This window comes from Aotus nancymaae, unplaced genomic scaffold, assembly GCF_030222135.1.
Source record: "Aotus nancymaae isolate 86718 unplaced genomic scaffold, 86718_ANA_hifiasm-v0.15.2.pri h1tg000062l, whole genome shotgun sequence".
Taxonomy (NCBI): Eukaryota; Metazoa; Chordata; class Mammalia; order Primates; family Aotidae; genus Aotus; species Aotus nancymaae.
Genome location: NW_026988476.1, coordinates 27483026 through 27508875, shown reverse-complemented (window position 1 = coordinate 27508875; position 25850 = coordinate 27483026). Strand labels below are relative to the sequence as shown.

The 25850-nt window shown below is 38.5% G+C and overlaps 1 protein-coding gene across 1 annotated transcript; it reads left to right on the top strand.

Annotated features, from left to right (window-relative positions):
* Window positions 1-23255: 23255 nt before the first annotated feature.
* On the top strand, window positions 23256-24794 carry LOC105716379 (eukaryotic translation initiation factor 1A, X-chromosomal). Its single transcript, XM_064365909.1, has one exon. The coding sequence runs from the start codon at window positions 23305-23307 to the stop codon at window positions 23737-23739; it is 435 nt and encodes a 144-aa protein (XP_064221979.1). The 5' UTR covers window positions 23256-23304; the 3' UTR covers window positions 23740-24794.
* The last annotated feature ends 1056 nt before the right edge of the window (window positions 24795-25850 follow it).

Genomic DNA, 25850 nt, shown 5'->3' with positions numbered 1-25850 from the left:
ACAACACCTCAAGGAAGTTCATACAGCAGCTGAGCAGAGCCTGCAGCAGCTCAGTAATGCCTCTGCTGGCAGACTGTGACTAGACTATCTCTGTGCTGAGCAAGGCTTCTATGAAAAAAGGCAGCAGCATGTCAGCAACTTATAAATAAAGCCCAACCTTCCTAGGATAGCAAACCTGGGAAAAGAGGCTGTTATGAGTTCTACTGCAGCAGACTTAAACACACCTGCCCAGCAGCTCTGCAGGGAACAATGGAGTGCCCAGCACAGCACCTGAGCTCCTATAAGGGACAGACTGTCTCCTCAAGCAGCTCCCTGACCCCCATATACCCAAAGAGACACCTCATAAAGGAGAGCTCAGGCGAACATCTGGCGGGTACACCTCTGGGACAAAGATAACAGAAGAAGAAACCAGCAGCAACCTTTACTGTTCTGCAGCCCCTGTGGGTGATCCCCAGGCAAAAAGGGTCTGGAGTGGACCTCCAGCAGTCCTGCAGCAGAGGGGCCTGACTGTTAGAAGGAAAACTAAGAAATGAAAGAAATAGCCTCAATATCAACAAAAAGGACATCTACTCAGAGACCCCGTCCAAAAGTAACCAACTACAAAGACCACAGGTAGATAAAGCCACTAAGAGGGGAAGAAACCAATGAAAACAGGATGAAAACACCAAAAACCAGAATGCTTCTCCTCCTCCAAGGGATCACAACCCCTCACCAACAAGGAAACAAAACTAGATGGAGAATGAATCTGATAAATCGACAGAAACATGCTTCAGAAGGTGGGTAATAACAAACTTCTCAGAGCTAAAAGAACATGTGCTAACCCAATGCAAAGAAACTAAGAACCTTGAAAAAAGGTTAGATGAAATGCTGACTAGAATAAACAGCTTAAAGAATATAAATTACTTGATGGAGCTGAAAAACACAGCAAGAGAATGTTACAAAACATATACAAATTTCAATAGCCAAACTGACCAAGCAGAAGAAAGGATATCAGAGATTGAAGATCAACTCAATGAAATAAAATGAGAAGGCAAGATTAGAGAAAAAAGAGTGAAAAGAAATGAACAAACCCTCCAAGAAATATGGGATTATGTGAAAAGACCTAATCTACATTTGATAGGTGTACCTGAATGTGGCAGAGAGAAAGAATCCAAGCTGCAAAACACTCTTCAGGACATTATCCAGGAAAACTTCCCCAACCTAGCAAGGCAGGCCAACATTCACCAGGGTTGAAATGAAGGAAAAAATCCTAAGAGCAGCCAGAGAGAAAGGTTGGGTTACCCACAAAGGGAAGCCCATCAACTTACAGCGGATCTCTCAGCAGAAACCCTACAAGCCAGAAGAGAGTGGGGGCCAATATTCGACATCCTTAAAGAAAATAACTTTCAAGCTAGAATTTCATATCCAGTCAAACGAAGCTTAAACAAAGGAGTAATAAAGTCCTTTACGAACAAGCAATTGCTGAGAGATTTTGTCACCAACAGGCCTGCCTTACAAGAGCTCCTGAAAGAAGTACTAAACATAGAAAGGAACAACCAGTGTCAGCCACTCCAAAAACATACTAAATGGTAAAGACCATTGAAACAATGAAGAAACTGCATTCACTAATGAGTAAAACATTCAGCTAGCATCAAAATAGCAGGATCAAATTCACACATAAAAATATTAACCTTAAATGTAAATGGGCTAAATGCCCCAATCAAAAGACACAGACTGGCAAATTGGATAAAAAGTCAAGACCCATCAGTGTGCTGTATTCAGGAAACCCATCTCATGTGCAAGGATACACATAGGCTCAAAATAAAGGGATGGAGGAAGAATTATCAAGCAAATGGAGAGAAAAAAAAACAGGAGTTGCAATCCTAGTCTCTGATAAAATGGACTTTAAACCAACAAAGATCAAAAGAGACAAAGAAGGGCATTACATAATGGTAAAAGGATCAATGCAACAAGAAGAGCTAACAATCCTAAATATATATGCACCCAATACAGGAGCACCCAGATACATAAAGCAAGTTCTTAATGACCTACAAAGAGACTTATACTCCCACACAATAACAATGGGAGACTTTAACACTCCACTATCAATATTAGACAGATCAATGAGACAGAAAATTAACAAGGAAATCCAGGACTTGAACTCAGATCTGGACCAAGCAGACCTAATAGACATGTACATAAATCTCCACCCCAAATCCACAGAATATGCATTCTTCTGAGCACTACATTGCACCTACTCTAAAATAGACAAAAATTGTAAGTAAATCACTCCTCAGCAAATGCTAAAGAACAGAAATCATAACAGTCTCTCAGACTACAGGGCAATCAAATTAGAACTCAGGATTAAGAAACTAACTCAGAACCACAAAACTTCATGGAACCTGAACAACTGGCCCCTGAATATTGACTGGCTAAACAATGAGACAAAGGCAGAATTAAAGATGTTCTTTGAAACCAACGAGAACAAAGACACAAGGTACCAGAATCTCTGGGATCCATTTAAAGCAGTGTCTAGAGGAAAATTTACAGCAATAAATGCCCACATGAGAAGCGAGGAAAGATCTAAAATTGGCACCCTATCATCAAAACTGAAAAAGCTAGAAGAGCAAGATCAAAAAAATTCAAAAGCTAGCAGAAGACAAGAAATAACTAATACCAGAGCAGAACTGAAGGAGACAGAGATACAAAAACACTTCAAAAAAATCAATAAATCCAGCAGCTGGTTTTTTGAAAAGATCAACAAAATAGACCACTAGCCAGATTAAAAAAAAAAAGAAAAAGGAGAAACATCAAATAGATGCAATAAAAAACGATAAAGGGGATATCACCACCAATTCCACAGAAATACAAACTACCATCAGAGATTACTGAATCTATAGATTGCTTTTGACAGTATGGTTATTTTCACAATATTGATTCTACCTATCTGTAAGGGATGTATTTCCATTTGTTTGTGTCATTTATGATTTCTTTCAGCAATGTTTTGCAGTTTTCCTTGTAGAGAACTTTCACTTCCTTGGTTAGGTATATTTCTAAGTACAAACAACTCTATGCATATAAACCAATAAACCTGGAAGAAATGGATAAATTCCTGGACACTTGCACCCTCCCAAGTCTAAACCAGGAAGAAGTTGAAACATTGAACAGACCAATAACGGGGCTGAAGTTGAGGAAGCGATTAATAGCCTATCAACAGCTGAATTCTAACAGACACACAAAGAGACTGGTACCACTCCTCTGAAACTATTCCAAACAATCCAAGAGAGGGAATCCTCCCCAAATCATTTTATGAGACCAACATCATCCTAATACCAAAACCCAGCAGAGACTCAACAAAAAAAAGAAAACTTCAGGCCAATATACATGATGAACATAGATGCAAAATTCTTCAATAAAATACTGACAAACTGATTGCAACAGCACATCAAAAAGCTTATCCATCATGATCAAGTAGGCTTCATCCCAGGGATGCAAGGATGGTTCAACATACACAAGTCTGTAAATGTAATTCACGACATAAACAGAACCAAAGACAAAAACCACATGATTATCTCAATTGATGCAGAGAAGGCCTTCAACAAAATTCAACAGCTCTTTATGCTAAAAACTCTCAATAAACTAGGTATGGAAGGAACGTATCTCAAAATAATAAAAGCTATTTACAACAAACCCACAGACAATATCCTACTGAATGGGCAAAAATTGGAAGCATTCCCTTTGAAATCTGGCATTAGACAAGGATGCCCTCTCTCACCACTCCTATTCAATATAGTATTGGAAGTTCTAGCCAGAGCGATTAGCCAAGAAAAAAAAAAAAGGGTATTCAATTAGGAAAGAAGGAAGTCAAATTGTCTCTATTTGCAGATGACATGATTGTATATTTACAAGACCCTATCATCTCAGCCCAAAATCTCCTCAAACTGATAAATAACTTCAGCAAAGTCACAGGATACAAAATCAATGTGCAGAAATCACAAGCATTCCTGAACACCAATAACAGACTAACGGAGAGCCAAGTCATGAACGAACTCCCATTAACAATTGCTACGAAGAGAATAAAATAGGAATACAACTAACAAAAGATGTAAAGGACTTCTTTAAGGAGAACTACAAACCACTGCTCAAGGAAATAACAGAGGACACAAACAGATGGAGAAATAGTCCATGCTCATGGTTAAGAAGAATCAGTATCATGAAAATAGCCATACTGCCTAAAGCAATACAGATTCAATGCTATCCCCATCAAGCTACCAATGACCTTCTTCACAGAACTGGAAAAAAACACCTTAAACTTCATATGGAACCAAAAGAGAGCCCATATAGCCAAGATAATCCTAAGCAAAAAGAACAAAGCCAGAGGCATCAGGCTACCTGATTTCAAACTATACTAGAAGGCTACAGTAATCAAAACAACATGGTACTGGTACCAAAACAGAGATATAGACAAAGGGAACAGAACAGAGGCCTTGGAGGCAATGCCACACATCTACAACCATCTGATCTTTGATAAACCTCACAAAAACAAGCAATGGGGAAAGAATTACCTGTTTAATAAATGGTGTTTGGGTTACTGGCTAGCCATGTGCAGAAAGCAGAAACTGGACCTCTTCCTGACATCTTACACTAAAATTAACTCAGATGGATTAAAGACTTAAACATAAACCCTAACACCATAAAAACCCTAGAAAAAAAGCCTAGGCAAAACCATTCAGGACATAGGCATGGGCAAGGGTTTCATGATTAAAACACCGAAAGCATTGGCAACAAAAACCAAAATAGACAAATGGGACCTAATTAAACTCCAGAGCTTCTGTACAGCAAAAGAAACAATCATTAGAGTGAACCAGCAACCAACAGAATGGGGAAAAAATTTTGCAATCTACCCATCCAACAAAGGGCCAATATCCAGAATCTAAAAGAACTAAAACAGATTTACAAGAAAAAAAACAAACCCATCCAAAAGTGGGCAAAAGACATGAACAGACACTTTTCAAAAGAAGACATATATGAGGCCAAGAAACATGAAAAAATGCTCATCACTGGTTATTAGAGACATGCAAATCAAAACCACATTGAGATACCACCTCATGCCAGTGAAAATGGTGATCATTAAAAAATCTGTAGACAACAGATGCTGGAGAGGATGTGGAATAATAGGAATATTTTTACAATGTTGGTGAGAGTGTAAATTAGTTTAATCATTGTGGAAGATAGTGTGGTGCTTCCTCAAGGACCTAGAAATAGAAATTCCATTTGACCCAGCAATCCCAATACTGAGTATATACCCAAAGGATTATAAATCATTCTATTATGAAGGCACGTGCACACCTATGTTCATAGCAGCACTGTTTACAATAGCAAAGTCCTGGAACCAACCCAAATGCCCTTCAATGATAGGCTGGACAAGGAAAATGTGGCACATATACACCATGGAATACTATACAGCCGTAAAAAATGATGAGTTCATGTCCTTTGTAGGGACAGGGATGAATCTGGAAACCATCATTCTCAGCAAACTGACACAACAACAGAAAATCAAACGCTGCATGTTCTCGCTCATAGGTGGGTGTTGAACAATGAGAACACATGGACACAGGGAAGGGAGCATTACACACTGAGGTCTGTAGCCAGGGTCTAGGGGAAGGATAACATGGGGAGAAATGCCAGATATACAGGTGACAGGTGGATGGAGGCAACAAACCACATGGCCATGTAGGCAACAATCCTGCATGATCTGCACATGTATCCCAGAACCTAAGGTACAATTAAAAAAAGAAAGAAAGAAAGAAAAGAAAAGAAATTTCAATCCAGAATTGCATATACAGCCAAACTAAGCTTCCTAAATGAAGGAGAAATAAAATCCTTTACAGACAAACAAATGTTGAGTTTGTCACCACCAGGTCTACCTTGGAAGAACTCCTGAAGGAGGCACTAAACATGGAAATGAACAACTGGTACCAGCCACTGCAAAAACAAAAACAAACAAACAAACAAAAATTCCAAATTGTAAAGACCATCATCTCTATAAAGAAACTGCATCTACTAAGGGGCAAAATAACCAGCTAGCATCATAATGGCAGTATCAAATTCACACATAACAATATTAACCTTAAATGTAAATGGTCTAAGTGCCCCAATTAAAAGACACAGACTGGGAAACTGGATAAAAATCAAGACCCATTCGTGTGCTTTCTTCAGAAAACCCATCTCACATTTACCAAGCAAATGGAAAGCAAACAAAAAAAAAAGCAAGCGGGAGTTGCAATCCTCGTCTCTGATAAAACAGACTTTAAACCAACAAAGATCAAAAGAGAAAAAGAAGGGCATTATATAATGGTAAGCAGATCAAAGCAACAAGAAAAGCTAACTATGCTTAATATATATGCACCCAATACAGGAGCACCTAGACACATAAAACAAGTTCATAGAGACCTACAAAGAGACTTAAACTCCTACACAATAATTGTGGGAGACTTTAACACCCCAATGTCAATATTAGATCAACCAGACAGAAAATTAACAAGAATATCCAGTACTTGAACTCAGCTCTGGACCAATTGGACCTAACAGACATCTACAGGACTCTCCACCCCAAATCAACAGAATATATGTTCTTCTCAGGACCACATCACACTTATTCTAAAATTGAGCACATAATTGGAAGTAAAACACTCCTCAGTCAATGCAAAAGAATGGAAATCATAACAGTCTCTCAGACCACAGTGCAATCAAATTAGAACTCAGGATTAGATTAAAACTCACTCAAAACCACACAACCACATGGAAACTGAACAACCTGCTCCAGACTGACTACTTGATAAATAATGAAATTAAGGCAGAAATAAAGGTGTTCTTTGAAACCAAAGAGAACAAAGACACAATGCACCAGAATCTCTGGGACACATTCAAAATAATGTGTAGAGAGAAATTTATGGCAATAAATGCCCATAGGAGAAAGCAGGAAAGATCTAAAATCAACACCCTAACATCAAAATTAAAAGAACTAGAGGAGCAAGAGCAAACAGATTAAAAAGCTAGCAGAAGACAGGAAATAACTAAGAGCAGAGCAGAACTCAAGAAGATAGAGACACAAAAAAAACTTTCAAAAAAACCAATAAATCCAGAAGCTGGTTTTTTGAAAAGATCAACAAAGTAGATAGACCACTACACAGACTAATAAAGAAGAGAGAAGAATCAAATAGATACAATAAAAAATGATAAAAGGGATATCACCACCAATCCCACAGAAAAACAAACTATGATCAGAGAGTACTGTAAACACCTCTATGCAAATAAACTAGAAAATCTAGAAGAAATGGATAAATTCCTGGATACATACAAACTCCCAAGACTAAACCAGAAAGAAATCAAATCCTGGAACAGAACAATAACAAGTTCTAAAATTGAGGCAGCAATGAATAGCCTACCAACCAAAAAAAGTCTAGGACCAGGCAGATTCACTGCCAATTTCTACCAGAAGTACAAAAAGGAGCTGGTATGATTCCTTCTGAAACTATTACAAAAATAGAAAAAGAAGGAATCCTCCCTAACTCATTTTATGAGGCCAGCATCATCCTGATACCAAAACCTGGCAGAGACACAAGAAAAAAAGAATATTTTAGATTGATATCCCTGATTAACATTGACGTGAAAATCCTCAATAAAATACTGGCAAACAGAATCCAGCAGCACATCAAAAAGCTCACTCAGCACGATCAAGTCAGCTCATCCATGGGATGCAAGCTGGTTCAACATATGCAAATAAACATGTAATTCATCATACAAACAGAACCAATGACAAAAAACACACGATTATCTCAATAGGTGCAGAAAAGGCCTTCGACAAAATTCACCAGCCCTTCATGCTAAAAACTCTCAATAAACCAGGTACTGATGGAACATATGGCAAAATAATAAGAGCTATTTATAACAAACCCACAGCCAATATCATACTTAATGGGCAAAAACTGGAAGGATTCCCTTTGAAAATCGGCACCAGACAAAGATGCCTTTTTTCAACACTCCTAGTCAACGTAGTATTGGAATTTCGGGCCACAGCAATCAGGCAAAAGAAAAAAAATAAAGCATATTGAATTAGGAAAAGAGGAAGTCAAATTTTCTCTGGTTACAGATGACATGATTATATATTTACAAGATCCCATCATCTCAGCCCAAAATCTCCTTAAGCTGATAAGCAACTTCAGCAAAGTCTCAGGATACAAAATCAATGTGCAAAACTCACAAGCATTCCTAGACACCAACAATAGATAAACAGAGAGCCAAATCATGAGTGAACTCTCATTCACAATTGCTACAAAGAGAATTAAATATCTAGGAATACAACTTACAAGGAATGTGAAGGACCTCTTCAAGGAAAACTAAAACCACTGCTGAAGAATATAAGAGAGAACACAAACAAATGGAAGAACATTCCATGCTCATGAATAGGAAGAATCAATATCATGAAAATGACCATACTGCCAATTTATAGATTCAATGTGATCTCCATCAAGCTATCATTGACTTTCTTCACAGAATTGGAAAAAAACTACTTTAAATTTCATACGGAACAGAAAAAGAGTCAGCATAGTCAAGACAATCCTAAGCAAAAACAACAAAGCTGGAGGCATCATACTATCTGACTTCGAACTATACTACAAGACTATGGTAACCAAAACAGCATGGTACTGGTACCAAAACAAATATATAGACCAATGGAACAGAAAACAGGCCTCAGAAATAATGCTACTTACCTAAAACCATCTGATCTTTGACACACCTGACAAAAACAAGCAATGGAGAAAGGATTTCCTATTTAGTAAATGGTGTTGGGAAAGCTGGCTAGCCATATGCAGAAAGCTGACACTGGAGCCCTTTCTTACACCTTATACAAAAATTAACTCAAGATAGATTAAAGACTTAAACATAAGACCTAAAACTATAAAAAACCTAGAAGAAACCCTAGTCAATACCATTCAGGAAATAGGCATGGGCAAAGACTTCATGACTGAAACACCAAAAGCAATGGCAGCAAAAGCCAAAATAGACAAATCGGTTCTAATTAAATCAAAGAGCTTCTGAACAGTAAACGAAATTATCATCAGAGTGAACAGGCAACATACAGAATGGGAAAAAAATTTGCAATCTATCCATCTGACAAACTGCTATATCCAGAATCTACAAAGAACTTAAACAAATTTACAAACAATAAACAAACAACCCCATCAAAAAGTGGGCAAAGGATATAAACAGATACTTCCCAAAAGAAGACATTTATGCAGCCAACAAACATATGAAAAAGCACTCATCATCACTGGTCATTAGAGAAATGCAAATCAAAACCATAATGAGATACCATCTCACTCCAGTTAGAATGGTGATCATTAAAAAGTCAGGAAACAACAGCTGCTGGAGAGGATGTGGAGAAATAGGAACACTTTTACATTATCTGACTTTAAACTATACTACAAGACTACAGTAACCAAAACAGCATGATACTGGTACTGAAAGAGATATATAGACCAACCATCATTCTCAGCAAACTAACACAAGAACAGAAAACCAAACACCGCACATTCTCACTAATAAGTGGGTGTTGAACAATGAGAACACATGGACACAGGAAGGGAAACAGCACACACTGGGGCTTGTTGGGGCCTGAGGGGCTAAGGGAGGGATAGCATTAGGAGAAATAACTAATGTAGATGATGGGTTGATGGGGCAACCAACCAGCATGGCACATGTATACCTATGTAACAAACCTGCATGTACTGCACATGTACCCCAGAACTTAAAGTGTAATAAATAAATTAATTAAATGCTGATTACAGAAATTTAAAAGGACTCACAAAAATGGAAAGATATTTCATTTTGGTGAATTGGAAGAATTAATATTGTTAAAATGACAATACTACTCAAAGCAATTTACACAGTCAATGTTATCCCTATCAAAATGCCAGTGACAATGTGGTCTAGGCAAAGTATTCATGACTAAGATGTCAAAAGCACAGGCAACAAAAACAAGAACAAACAAATAGGACTTAGTTAAACTAAAAGCCTTCTGCACAGCCAAAGAATAACAGAGTGAACAGACAACCTGTAGAATGGGAGGAAATATTTGCAAAATATGCATCCAGTAAGAGTCTAATACCCAGAATATATAAGGAACTCAAACAACTCAACAAAAACAGAAAATAAATTATCTTACTGGAAAGTGGGTGAAAACTAACACAGGAACAGAAAACCAAACACCACATGTTCTTACTTATAAATGAGTTGAACAATTAGAATACATGGACACAGGGAGAGGAACAATACACACTGGGGCCTTTTGGGACTGTGGGGAGGGAGAGCATCAGGATAAATAGCTAACACAGGCAGGGCTTCATACCTGGGAGATGGATTGATAGGTGCAGCAAACCACCATGGCATACGTTTACTATGCAGCAAACCTGCATGTCCTGCACATGTATCCCAAAACTTAAATTTTTTTTAAGTGGATAAAGGATATGGATAAACATTTTTCAAAAGAAGACAAATAGGCAATAGGTATATTTAAAAAATTACTCAACATTACTAATCACTAAAGAAATGCAAATTAAAATCACAATGAAATACCACTTTATGCCAGTTGAAATGGCTATGATTAAAAAGTCAAAAAATAACGGATGTTGACGAGGATGTGGAGATAAGAAAACTTAAACATTGTTAGTAGGAATGTAAATTAGTACAACTTCTATGGAACATAGTATGGAGATACTTCAAAGAACTAAAAATGGGTCTCTTCTTCACTTCTCTGTGTTCTCTTCTCCTAGACGCCTAGCTTGTGTGGCCCTGTGACCTTGGAGATCCACAGCTAAGACGCCAGGATCCCCTGGAAGCCTAGAAATGGAACCGTTGACATTTAGAGATGTGGCCATAGAATTCTCTCTGGAGGAGTGGCAATGCCTGGACACTGCACAGCAGAATTTATATAGGAATGTGATGTTAGAGAACTACAGAAACCTGGCCTTCCTGGGCAGACAAGCAACCTCATCAAGCAGCTCCCTGACAGCACAGCCAGGTAAATCCACAAAGATAGGAAAAAAACAGCATAAAAAAGATGAAACCATCAAAGATCAGAACACCTCTTCTCCTTCAAGGCATCACAACTCCTCAACAACACAGGATCACAACTTGACTGAGGAGTGTGAAGAATTGACAGAAACAGGCTTCAGAAGGTGGCTAATAACAAACATTTCTGAGCTAAAGGAACATGTTCTCACTCAATGCAAGGAAACCAAAAACCTTGGAAAAAAGTTAGACAAAATGCTAACTGGAATAACCAGGTTAGAGAAGAACATAAACGACCTGATGGAGTTGAAAACCCCGGTGCAAGAACTACATGAAGCAAACACAAGTTTTAATAGCCAGATTGATCAAGGAGAAGAAAGGATATCAGAGATTGAAGATCAACTCAATGAAATAAAAAGAGAAGGCAAGACAAGAGAAAAAAGAGTGAAAAGAAATGAACAAAGCCTCCAAGAAATATGGGATTATGTGAAAAGACCTAATCTACGCTTGATAGGTGTACCTGATTATGATGGGGAGAATGAATCCAAGCTGGAAAACATGTTCCAGGATATTATCCAGGAGAACCTCCCAAGCCTAGCAAGGCAGTCCAAATTTCAAACTCAAGAAATATAGAGAACTCCACAAAGATATTCCTCAAGAAGAGCAACCCCAAGGCACATAATTGTCAGATTCACCAGGGTTGAAATGAAGGAAAAAATGCTAAGGGCAGCCAGAGAGAAAGGCTAGGTCACCCACAGAGGGAAGCCCATCAGACTCACAGCAGATCTCTCTGCAGAAACCCTACAAGCCAGAAGAGAGTGGGGGCCAATATTCAACATCCTTAAAGAAAAGAACTTTCAACCCAGAATCTCATATCCAGCCAAACTAAGCTTCGTAAGTGAAGGAGAAATAAAATCCTTTAAGGACAAGCAATTATTGAGAGATTTTGTCACCACCAGACCTGCCCTACAAGAGCTCCTGAAAGAAACACTAAGTATGGAAAGGAAAAAGTACCAGTCACTGCAAAAGCAAACCACATGGCAAAGACCAAAAATGCAATGAAGAAAATGAGTCAACTAATGGGAAAGAAAATCAGCCAGTAACAAAATGGCAGGATCAAATTCACACATAACAATATTAACATTGAAGGTAAATGGCCTAAACGCTCCAATCAAAAGACACAGACTGGCAAACTGGATAAAAAGCAGAACCCATCGGTGTGCTGTATTCAGGAAACACATCTCACATACAAAGACACACATAGACTCAAAATAAAGGGATGAAGAAGATTTACCAAGCAAATGGAGAACAAAAAAAAACAGGGGTTGCAATTCTAGTCTCTGATAAAATGGACTTCAAACCAACAAAGATCAAAAGAGACAAAGAAGGACACTACATAATGGTAAAAGGATCAAGCCAACAGGAAGAGCTAAGTATCCTAAATATATACGCCTCCAACACAGGAACACCCAGATACATAAAGCAAGTTCTTAACAACCTAAAACGAGATTTAGACTCCCACACAATCATAGTGGGAGACTTCAACACTCCACTGTCAATATTAGACAGATCAATGAGACAGAAAATTAACAAGGATATCCAGGACTTGAATGCAGAGCTGGACCAAGTGGACCTAATAGACATATACAGAATGCTCCACCCCAAATCCACAGAATATACATTTTTCTCAGCACCACATTGCACATACTCTAAAATTGACCACATCATTGGAAGCAAATCACTCCTCAGCAAATGCAAGAGAACAGAAATCATAACAGTCTATCAGACCACAGCGCAGTCAGACTAGGACTCAGGATCAAGAAACACATGCAAACTCACACAACCACTTGGAAACTGAACAACCTGTTTCTGAGTGTCAACTGGAAACACTGTCTCAAAAAAAAAAAAAAAAAGAAATACTAGACTTCCATAGAATCAACCGAAATGCCCATCAATGACAGACTGGACAAAGAAAATGCAGTACATATACACCATGCAATACTACGCAGCCATAAAAAACAAGTTTGTGTCCTTTGTAGGGAATTGGATGAATCTGGAAACCATCATTCTCAGCAAACTGACACAAGAACAGGAAGCCAGACACCGCCTGTTCTCACTCATAGGTGGGTGTTGAACAACGAGAACATGTGGACTCAGGGAGAGGAGCATCACACACTGGGGGCAGTTGAGGGGGGGTAGGGGAGAGACAGCGGGGGGTGGGAAGGGAGGGGAGGGTGGGGAGGGGTAACATGGGGAGAAATGCCAGATATAGTATGCACCTAAATTAAACAAATTAATTTAAAAAAATAAAAAATAAAAAAAGAACTAAAAATCGAACTACCTTTGATCCAGTAAGCCCACTACTGGATATCTTCCAAAAGGAAAAGAAATCTGTATACCAAAAAGATACCTACACTTGCTTACCTATCACAGCACTATTCACAATAGCTGAGATATGGAACCAATCTAAATGTCCATCAATGAATGATTACATAAAGAAAATATAGTGTATATATACACAATGGAATACTATTTGGCCATTAAAAAAATGAAATCATGCCTTTTGCAGCAACATTGATGGAACTGGAGGTAATCACTTTAACTGAAACAAACCAGACATAGAAAGACAAGTATCACATGTTCTCACTATAAGTAGGTGTTAGAAAAATGGGTAATCTCTGAGAGGGTAGCTCTGAAGGGAAATGTGGGGTGCGAGCCCCCACAGAGTCCCCACTGAGACACGGCCTAATGGAGCTGTGAGAAGAATGTTGCTGAACCCCAGAATGATAGATCCACCGACAGCTTTCATCATGCACCTGGAAAAGCTACAAACACTCAATGACAGCCCATGAAAGCAGCCAGGAGCGGGGCTGTAAGCTACAAAGCTACAGGGGCAGGGCAGAGCAGCCCAAGACCACGGGAACCTACCTCTTGCACCAGTGTTGGATGTGAGACATGGAGTCAAAAAAGATAGTTTTAGAACTTTAAGATTTGACTGCCCTGCTGGATTTCAGACTTGCATGGGGGTCTTGTAGCCTGTTTTGGCCAATTTCTTCCATTTGGAACAGGTGTATTTACCCAATGCCTGTCCTCCTCTTTATCTAGGAAGTAACAAACTTGGTTTTGATTTCACAGGCTCATAGGCAGAAGGGACTTGCCTTGTCTCAGATGAGACTCTGGACTGTGGACTTTTGAGTTAATGCTAAAATGAGTTAAGACTGTTGGGAAGGCATGCTTGGTTTTGAAATGTGAGGACATGAGATTTGGGAGGGGCTGGGGTGGAATGATATGGTTTGGCTGTGTCCCTACCCAAATGTCAATAGCAAAACAAATAATCCAATTACAAATGGGCAAATGATCTGAAGAGACATTTCTCAAAACATACAAATGGCCAACAGGTATTTGAAGAAACGCTTATTACTAATCAGAGAAACGCCAATGAAAACCACAATGAGATAGCATATTATGCCAGCTAAAATGGCTTTTATCAAAAAGACAGGGAAAGGGGATGCTGGTGAGGATGTGGAGACAGGGGAAGCTTCATATGCTGTTGGTGAGAATGCAAATTAGTACAGCCACAATGGAAAACAGTATGGCAGTTCCTCAAAAAACTAAAAATATAGCTACCATATGACCCAGCAATTTCACTACCATGCATATATCCAAAATAAAATAACGTATCTAAGAGATATATGCACTCCCATGCAGCACTATTCATGGAATAGTTAAAATATGGGATCAACCTATCAATGAATGAGTTTTTAAAATGTGGTACATATATAGAGTAGTATGTTATTCTGCCATAAAAAAGAATGAAATCCTATCATTTGCAGCAACATGGATGAAACTATACATAATTATGTTAAGCGAAACAAGCCAAACACAGAAAGGCAAATATTGGATGTTTCCACTCATCTGAGAGCTAAAAACATGCATTTCACAATGATAGAAAATAGACGGGTAGTTACCAGAGGCTGCAAAGTGTGAAGGGAGAAGTGAATGAGAGGCTTATGAATGAGTACCAATATACCATTAAATAGAGGTAATCAGACTTAGTGTTTGATAGATCAGCAGGGTGACTACAATTAATGATAATCTATTATCTCTTTCAAAATAGCTGGAAAAGAATGATTCTCACATTAATTATGTTCCTAGCGTTAAAAAGATATATAGTTAAGATGATGGATATCCAAATTACCCTGATTTGATCTTTACACTTTATATGAACATATAAAAGTATCACATGTATCCTAAAAATATGTACATCTTTATGTATCAATTTAGAAAATACAAAAAAAAAAAAGTTTTATGGAAGTAGGTAAAGTGTTGGTGGGCTTTTGAGAACAGAAACTGTCCTGTTCATCTTTGCATGCTCAGCAATAGCTCACAGTAGGTACTCAAAAGGAGGCAGAAGAAAAGAAAGGAAAGGAAGAAATCTGAGTCCTGCCACAGTAAAGATTTATACATTTATTAAACAAATACTTGTTGGTCTATTTTATAGTCCTTGGAATCCCCTCTCCCAGTGTGTTAGTAAGGTCTATCATCTCTGAGAGAGATTGATTTAAAACACTGGCTTTAAAAAATAAAAATAAAATAGATCAATGACCCTGCGAATGTGCTAAAGTGGCCTAGGCTGACATGGAGGAGAGTAGTGTTCTGGATCTCTGTTCAGACACCCACCCTACTCTTCTACTAGAGCCAGAGCTTGTGAACCAGCCTAGACCACAGACAAAATTTGGTTTTATATATGGTATTTTGTTCACCCACTTCAATAAGAGCCCAGTGATAGGCATGACAATGAGGGAAAAAAATCATAATTCACTTGGGTGATGGCCCAGAGGATGGGCAACACTTACTTCATGACTTTCCTTTGGGTTTGAGCTCCTGATTATAGTTCACATCAATGTCCATAAAGATGGAATCTCAGTAGGACAAATTCTCAGGGAATATACATTCCAGCCCTGCCTAGTGCCCAAATATTTTCTCAATTGTCCCAGAGAATGGACATCAAGCCTTTGCCTGAGCATCCTCTTAGGGAAACAGGACTGTTTGAAGTAAGCCAACCCATTTCAAATTCTTGTGTGAAATTCTTAATTGTAATTACTGAAGTACCCCCAGGTAATGAGCCTTCTTTGTGTGAAAAGTCTTTCACTAGTCTCAATTTCAACAGCTGTAAAATGAGAATAATAATACTGATCCTCAAAGAATTGCCATGGGTATTGTCACGTAGTACTTAACACGCAGAAAGTGCTTAGTAAAAGTAAGATATTATTCTCATTAAAAATTTAGAAGGAAAAATAATTTTTCCCTTTCTAACACTGTCCACAGCCTCCAAATAAAGTTAATTTGAAGATAAATAATGAAACTCAGTAATGGCAATAAGAGAAGCTCATCAGTTAGAAGAAAAAGGCTTTCATGAGTATATTAGTTGACTAATGATACATAACAAATCACTCCAAAACTCAGTGGCTTAAAACAACATACATTTATAATGTCAGCGACCTTGTGGTCAGGAATCCTGGTGCGGCTTCAGAGAATCTGCCACCAAGCTCTCTCACCAAGCCCATTAGCCTCAGGTTCTCACTGGCTGTTGAAGAGAGACATTGGTCCTTTGTCACATATATGAATTTCTCCTAGGGCAGCTAACAACATGCTAGTTGGCTTTTCTCAGAGCCAGTGAGCAAAAAAGGAAAGAAAGACAGAAGCCACAGTCTTTTTTCTTTTTCTTTTTTTTAATTGAACTTTAAGTTCAGGGGTACATGTGCAGAACGTGCAGGTTTGTTACATAGGTATACAGCTGCCATGATGGTTTGCTGCATCCCTTACCCCACCATCTACATTAGGTATTTCTCCTGGCTATCTCTCCCTTAGCCCCCTAGCCCCCAACAGGCCCCAGTGTGTGATGTTTCCCTCTCTGTGTCCATGTGTTCTCATTGTTCAGCTCCCACTTATGAGTGAGAACATGCGGTGTTTGGTTTTCTGTTCTTATGTCAGTTTCCTGAGAATGATGACACAAAGGACATCAACTCATCCTTTTTATGGCTGCATAGTATTCCATGGTGTATATGTGCCACATTTTCTTTTCAGTCTATCATTGATGGGCATTTGGGTTAGTTCCAGGTCTTTGCTATTTTGAACAGTGCTGCAACAAATATACATGTGCATGTGTCTTTATACTAGAATGATTTATAATCCTTTGGATATATACCCAGTAATGGGATTGCTGGGTCAAATGGTATTTCTAGTTCTAGATCCTTGAGGAGTCACCACACTGTCTTCCACAATGGTCGAACTAATTTACACTCCCAGCAACAGTGTAAAAGCATTCCTATTTCTTCACATCCTCTCCAGCACCTGTTTCCTGACTTTTTAATGATCACCATTCTAACTGGTGCTAGATAGTATCTCAATGTGATTTTGATTTGCATTTCTCTAATGATCAGTGATGATGAGCTTTTTTGCTAATGTTTGTTGGCTGCATAAATTTCTTCTTTTGAGAAGTTTCTGTTCACATCCTTTGTCCACTTTTTGATGGTGTTTTTTCTTATAAATTGTTTAAGTTCTTTGTAGATTCTGGATATAGCCCTTTGTCAGATGGATAGATTGCAAAAATTTTCTGCTGTTCTGTAGGTTGCCTGTTCACTCTGAAGATAGTTTCTATTGCTGTGCAGCAGCTCTTTAGTTTAACTGGATCCCATTTGTCTATTTTGGCTTTTGCTGCCATTGCTTTCAGTGTTTTAGTCATGAAGTCTTTGCCCATGCCTATATCCTGAATGGTATTGCCTAGGTTTTCTTCCAGGGTTTTTATAGTTTTCGATCTTACATTTAAGTCTTTAATCCATCTTAATTTTTGTATAAGATTTAACAAAGGGATCCAGTTTCAGCTTTCTGCATATGGTTAGCCAGTTTTCCCAGCACCATTTATTAAATATGGAATGCTTTCCACATTGCTTGTTTTTGTCAGGTGTGTCAAAGATCAGATGGTTGTAGGTATGTGGCATTATTTCTGAGGCCTGTTTTCTGTTCCATTGGTCTATATATTTGTTTTGGTACCAGTACCATGCTGTTTTGGTTACTGTAGCTTTGTAGTATAGTTTGAAGTCTGGTAGGGTGATGCCTCCAGCTTTGGGTTGTTTGTTTTGTGGGGGGTTTTGTTGTTTTTGTTTTTGTGGGTTTTGTTTGCTTAGGATTGTCTTGGCTATGAGGACTCTTTTTTGGTTTCATATGAAGTTTAAGGTGTTTTTTGCCAATCTTCTGTGAAGAAAATCAGTGGTAGCTTGATGGGGATAGTGTCGAATCTATACATTACTTTGGGTAGTATGGCCATTTTCACACTATTGATTCTTCCTAACCATGAGCATGGAATATTTTTCCATCTGTTTGTGTCCTCTCTTATTTCCCTCAGCAGTGGTTTGTAGTTCTCCTTCAAGAGGTCCTTCACATCCCTTGTAAGTTGTATTCCTAGGTAATTTATTCTCTTTGTAGCAATTGTGAGTGGGAGTTCACTCATGATTTGGCTCTCTCTTATTTGTGTATAGGAATGCTTGTGATTTTTGTACATTGATTTTTTATTCTGAGACTTTGCTGAAGTTGCTTATCAGCTTAAGGAGATTTTGGGCTGAGACAATGAGGTCTTCTAAATATACAACCATGTCATCTGCAAACAGAGACAATTTTACTTCCTCTTTTCCTAATTCTCTGTATTTCTTTTTCTTGCCTGCTTGCCCTGACCAGAACTTCCAATACTATGTTGAATAGGGGTGGTGAGAGAGGGCATCCTCCTCTTGTGCTGGTTCTCACATTCAGTATATTTGCTATGGGTTTGTCATAAATAGCAATTATTTTGAGATATATTCCATCAATACCTAGTTTGTGAGTTTTTAGCATAAAGGGCTGTTGAATTTTGTCAAAGGCCTTCTCTGCATCTATTGATATAATCATGTGGTTTTTGTCTTTGGTTCTGTTTGTGATGGATTACGTTTATAGATTTGCATATGTTGAACCAGCCTTGCCTCCCAGGAATGAAGCCAACTTGATTGTGATGGATAAGCTTCTTGATATGCTGTTGAATCCAGTTTGCCAGTATTTTATTGAGGATTTTTGCATCAATGTTCATCAGGGATATTAGCTTGTAATTTTCTTTTTTAGTTGGTTTCTGCCAGGTGTTGGTATCAGGATGACGTTGGCCTCATAAAATAAATTAGGGAGAATTCCCTCTTTTTCTATTGTTTGGAATAGTTTCAGAAGGAATGGTACCATCTCCTCTTTGTATCTCTGGTAGAATTCAGCTGTGAAACTGTCTGGTCTTAGACTCTTTTTTTTTTTTTTTTGGTAGCCTATTAATTGCTGCCTCAATTTCAGACCTTGTTATTGGTCTATTCCGGGATTTGACTTCTTCCTGGTTTAGTCTTGGGAGGGTGTATGTGTCCAGGAATTTATCGATTTCTTCCAGATTTTATTTGCGTAAAAGTGTTTGTAGTATTCACTGATAGTAGTTTTTATTTCTATGGGATCAATGGTGATATTTGAATCTTCTCTCTTTTCTTCTTTATTAGTCTGGCTAGTAGTCTATCTACTTTGTTGATCTTTTCAAAAACCAGCTCCTGGATTCATTGATTTTTTTTGAAGAATATTTTGTGTCCGTATCTCCTTTGGTTCTGCTCTGATCTTAGTTATTTCTTGTCTTCTGCTGGTTTTTGAATTTGTTTGTTCTTGCTACTTTAGTTCTTTTAATTTTGATGTTAGGGGGTCTATTACAGATCTTTCCTGCTTTAGCTTTGGGCATTTAGTGCTATAAATTTCCCTCTACACATTGCTTTAAATGTGTCCCAGAGATTCTGGTATGTTGTATCTTCACTCTCACTGGTTTCAAAGAGCATCTTTATTTCTGCTTTTATTTTGTTATTTATCCAGTAGTCATTCAGGAGAAGGTTGTTCAGTTTTCATGTAGTTGTGCAGTTTTGAGTAAGTTTCTCATTCCTGAATTCTAATTTGATTGCACTGTGGTCTGAGAAACTGTTATAATTTCCAATCTTTTGCATTTACTGAGGACTGTTTTACTTCCAATTATGTGCTCAATTTTAGAATAAGTGCTATGTCATCCTGAGAAGAATGTATATTCTGTTGATTTGGGGTGGAAAGTTCTGTAGATGTCTATTAGGTCCACTTGGTCCAGAGCTGAGTTCAAGTCCTGGATATTCTTCTTAATTTTTTTGTTTCCTTGATCTAATATTGACAGTGGGGTGTTAAAGTCTCCCATTATTATTTTGTGGAAGTCTAAGTCTCTTTGTAGGTCTCTAAGAACTTGATTTATGAATCTGGGTGCTCCTACATTGGGTGCATATATATTTAGGATAGTTAGCTCTTCTTGTTGCATTGATTCCTTTACCATTACATATTGCCCTTCTTTATTCTCTTTTGATCTTTAATGGTTTAAAGTCTGTTTTATCAGAGACTAGGATTGCAACTCTTGCTTTATTTTTGCTTTCCCTTTGCTTGCTAAATATTCCTTCATCCCTTTATTTTGAGACTACGTGTCTTTGCATGTGAGATGGGTCTCCTGTATACAGCACACTGATGGGTCTTGACTCTTTATCCAACTTGCCAGACTGTGTCTTTAATAGTGCATTGAACCCATTTACATTTAAGGTTAATATTTTTATGTGTGAATTTGATCCTGCCATTATGATGCCATCTGGTTATTTTGCCTGTTAGTTGATGTTGTTTCTTCCTAGCATTGACAATCATTACAATTTGGTATGTTTTTGCAGTGGCTGGCACCTGATGTTCCTTTCCATGTTTAGTGCTTCCTTCAAGAGCTCTTGTAAGGCAGACCTGGTGGTGACAGAATTTCTCAGCAGTTGCTTGTCCATAAAGGATTTTATTTCTCCTTCACTTATGAAGCTTAGTTTGGCTAGATATGCAATTCTGGGTTGAAAATTCTTTTAAGAATGTTGAATATTAGCTCCAAGTCTCTTCTGGCTTGTAGAGTTTCTACCAAGAGATTTTCTGTTAGTCTGATGGGCTTCCCTTTGGGGGTAACCCAACCTTTCTCTCTGGCTGCACTTAGCATTTTTTCTTTCAACATTGGTGAATCTGACGATTATGTGTCTTGGGGTTGCTCTTCTCAAGGAATATCTTTGTGGTGGTCTCTGTATTTTTTTAATTTTAATGCTGGCCTGCCTTGCTATGTTGGGAAAGTTCTCCTGGATAATATCTTGAAGAGTGTTTTCCAACTTGGTTTCATTATCCCCTTCACTTTCAGGTACACTGATCAAACGAAGATTTGGCCTTTTCATGCAATCCCATATTTCTTGAAGGCTTTGTTCATTTCTTTTCACTCTTTTTTCTCTAATCTTGTCTTCTTGTTTTATTTCATTGAGTTGATCTTCAATCTCCGAAATCCTTTCTTCCCTTTGACTAATTTGACTATTAAAACTTTTGTATGCTTCATGAAGTTCTTACGCAGTGTTTTTCAGCCCCATCAGGTCATTTATGCGCTTCTCTAAACTGGCTATTCTAGGTAGCATTTCATCTAATCTTTTCTCAACATTCTTAGCTTCCTTGTATTGGGTTAGAACATGCTTCTTTAGCTTGGAGAAGTTTGTTGTTACCCACCTTCTGAAGCCTGCTTCTGTCAATTTGTCTAACTCATTCTTTGTCCAGTTTTGTTCCCTTGCTGGTGAGGAACCGTGATCCCTTAAAAAAGAAGAGGCATTCTGGTTTTTGGAGTTTTTAGCCTTTTGCACTGGTTTCTTCCCCCATCTTCATGGATTTGTCTACTTTTAATCTTTGAGGTCAGTGACCTTTGGATGGGGTCTCTGAGTGGACATCCTTTTTGTTGACGTTGAAACTGTTTGTTAGTTTTCCTTCTAACAGTCAGGTCCCTCTGTTGCAGGTCTGCTGCAGTTTGCTGACATTCCAATCTAGACCCTGCTTGCCTGGGAACCACCAGTGGAGACTGCAGCCCTGACTGGGAAGTATCTCCCAGTCAGAAAACATGGGGGTCAGGGAGCCACTTGAGGTGGCAATCTGTCCTTTATCAGAGCTTTAACGCTGTGTTGGAAAATCCACTGCTGTCTTCAGAGCTGCCAGGCAGGGATGTTTAGGTCTGCTGAAACTGTACCCACTACTGCTTCTTTTCCTAGGTGTTCTGTCCCAGGAAGGTGGAGGCTTTATTTATAAGTTCCTGGCAGGCTGCTGCCTTTTTTCAGATATGCTCTTCCTAGTGATGACATCTAGTGAGACACTTTCTGCAGCTTCTGAGCTGTGTTGGGCTCTGTCCAGTTCAGATTTCCCAGCAGCTTTGCTTACACTGTGGGGTTGAAACTGCCTACTTGAGACTCAGCAATGGCGAACACCCCTCCCCCCACCAAGTTCCAAGGACCGAGGTCGAGCTAAGACTGTGCTGGCTGCAAGAATTTCAAGTCAGTGGATCTTTGCTGGCTTGTCTCCATGGTGGTAGGATCTGCCGAGCCAGATCAGTTGGCTCCCTAGCTTCTGCCCCCTTCCCAGGAGTAAACAGTTCTGTCTTGCTGGCATTCCAGGTGCCACTGGGGTATCAGAAAAACACTGCTGCAGCTAGCTCAGTTTCTGCCCAAACAGCCGCCCAGTTTTGTGCTGGAAATGCAGGGCCCTGGTGGTTGTGTAGATACTGGAGGGAATCTCCTGGTCTACGGGTTGTGAAGACATTGGGAAAAGCACAGTGTCTGGGCCAGAGTGCAGGAAACAGTCCCTAATGACTTCCCTTGGCTAGGAGAGGGAGCTCCCTGGCCCTTGCACTTCCCTAATGACGTGATGCCCCACCCTGCTTTGGCTCACCCTCCTTGAGCCGCACCCACTGTCCAACCAGTCCCAATGAGACAAACCAGGTACCTGAGTTGGAAACACAGAGATCACCCGCCTTCTGTGTCAATCTCACTGAGATCTGCATACCGGAGCTGTTCCTATTTGGCCATCTTGCCCGGGCCACTCGTCACAGTCTTCTTGTAACTTAATCTCAAAAAGTATATCCCCGGGTCGGAGGCGGGGAAAAGCGACGCAAGCAGCGGCGACGCCATTTGCTGCTGCCGAGCGTGGACGCGGGCGGATCTCTTCAGACCTAGGTCGCGAGCCTCTCCCGCGCACGCTGCCTGGCCTCCGGCACCTGCTTCATCCTGCGCCCTCTCTCGTGTCGCCCCTCGGAGCAGCAGCCGCCGCAACCGCCGCCACCCGGAAAGAAGTCAGAGACGCCGCGAGGTCGCTGCCACCGCCATGCCCAAGAATAAAGGTAAAGGAGGTAAAAATAGACGTAGAGGTAAGAATGAGAATGAATCTGAAAAAAGAGAACTGGTATTCAAAGAAGATGGTCAGGAGTATGCTCAGGTGATCAAAATGTTGGGAAATGGACGGCTAGAAGCAATGTGTTTCGATGGTGTAAAGAGGTTATGTCACATCAGAGGAAAATTGAGAAAAAAGGTTTGGATAAATACCTCCGACATAATATTGGTTGGTCTCCGAGACTACCAGGATAACAAAGCTGATGTAATTTTAAAATACAATGCAGACGAAGCTAGAAGTCTGAAGGCATATGGCGAGCTTCCAGAGCATGCTAAAATCAATGAAACTGATACATTTGGTCCGGGAGATGATGATGAAATTCAGTTCGATGACATTGGCGATGATGATGAAGACATTGATGACATCTAAACTGAACTCAAGGTTTTACATTCCATCTTTTCTGAAGATTGTCCTACAATTTGGATTTTGGCCATGACAAAGAAGATTAAAATTTCATTAGCATAAATACAGTTTGTTAAAACAGACTGATTTGTTCTTAAGGTATTTTTATTTCTTTTAAAACTGGTAATGCTGAATTCTCTTAAATAAGATGTTAAGCCCACTTTGCTCTTTTAATATAGTGGAGCTTATGGGTAGAAGACCACGTCTACTATTTAAAAAAAAAAAAAAAAAAATAGATTGCTGCTTTTCCTACCACTTCCAATAAGAAAATGAATGTTTTAAAGAAATAATTTGCCTTGTCCTCATTATGGAATATGGTGGCCTCTTGATTGTATAGAGTCATTGTGTATATTCCAGTTACCTAGGTATTCCCTTAAGATTTTGATACAATTTGAGGAAGGCAGAAATCTGCATTTGAAGTACAAAATAAGTCTTGTCATATTTAAGTAGCCTGTGGCTATTTTTATACTGATTTTGATACCGTGTTCTTTTCATAATCGTATTTTGCCACCATAATCATATCAAAAAATGCATTTCAAAATGCAGTTTTCAGAACTTGGGTTTTAATAGCAATTTTGAATTTGTAAGCTTAGTAGTTACAGAAATTGAACACTAGGTGGCACTTAGTTATCTAAACATGTGAAAGTACTGATAAAATTGTTTACTTTTCTTTTACTATGTGTAAGAAGTATCCCAAACATGAAAAGATTGTTTTGATCATAGGCACGTATGTAGAATATTTTTACAGAGCGGAAAGATTGTTAAAAGTGTGATTTTTATTTTCAGAAGTCATATACATGTAAGCTACAATTTTGAGTGCTTTATAAACACTTGAGATATATAAATGAAATTTTAATTTCATAACTACTTGTAAAAATAAAAATAAAAAACTTGTTGAAAACCCTTTTTCAACATATCCCTAAGCTAGGGGAAGAGGAGGGAATAACAACTCAATGAAAAGATGGTCTCCAACTTCTGAATGGAAAAGTTACAGCTGAGAAATAAAATGTCATGGTGCAGAATATGTTACACCCTTATTTTCATTATATGAACAGTTTTGGTTTTTTATATTGGGAACTGGGTTTACTGGTAACTTCCTTACTTAGTTTTTATTTATCAACTATAATAAAATGAAACTAGGGCTGAGCTAGTTAGCCCTCACTAACCAAACTGAAATCATATGCAACATTAAAAGAAGAGATCCATCATGTAGCTTGTGACACTTTCATTCTATTAGTCCCCAGGGAACTTTTCAGTGATGAAAAGTAATACACAGGGGAATACCTTCACATGGCTTCAAAAGGAAAACAAGCAAATCTTCTCTAATCTACTCTTACTATAATTTCCTAACTACAAATTCTGGATTAAAAAATCTGAAGTACTATAAAACATTAAGTTGAAGAATAGAAATTAAGAGTGCATATTCATGGTTTATATTTCCTATTCTATGGAGTTCCTGAACACATCTAGATGGAATGCATCTGAGACTAAGGGCTGGTTTTTAATCCCCGTAAGAAACCAACCTTGAAGAATTAACAGTTGTCTCCATCCATATTCTAAACCTCCTAAGATATTTAGGTTTCTGTATATAAAAGTGTTTTTGCTAAATTTACAGTATGTATAGATCCTGTCATATTATTTTACTAAGAATGTTTGAACTTGGCATCATATGTGATATAGTTCCTGGTAGGAATAGCACAGCTCAAACATTAATTTTTCTATTTACCTCCTTTAACACATGTGGTTTGTCTGAAGAGTTTCTAAAAATTCAGCTATAACCCCAGTTCATGTAATTGCTTGTGATTGCTCTTGCCAAGGTAGTAACAGCCCAATTGGGCTGTTACATCCTAGGAAATCTCGAATCATAATAATTAAAATAGTTGGGGTAAAGTTGTAGCTTATATGCAATACTACTTGGAGGAATCCTTTCACTAATTTGTATTTAATGTGGAAGTTGTATCGTTTCATTGACGTAATCATAAATAATGGAAGTGGTCTTCAAGAAGTTTTATTTTTCATTTTTTTTTGCTTATACTCTCTGATTCTTGTAATACAATGCTACAAGCTATGCACAGAAA

Bases quoted from the DNA above. Each gene is read 5' to 3' on its own strand.
- LOC105716379 (XM_064365909.1), top strand. From the start codon at position 23,305: ATGCCCAAGAATAAAGGTAAAGGAGGTAAAAATAGACGTAGAGGTAAG.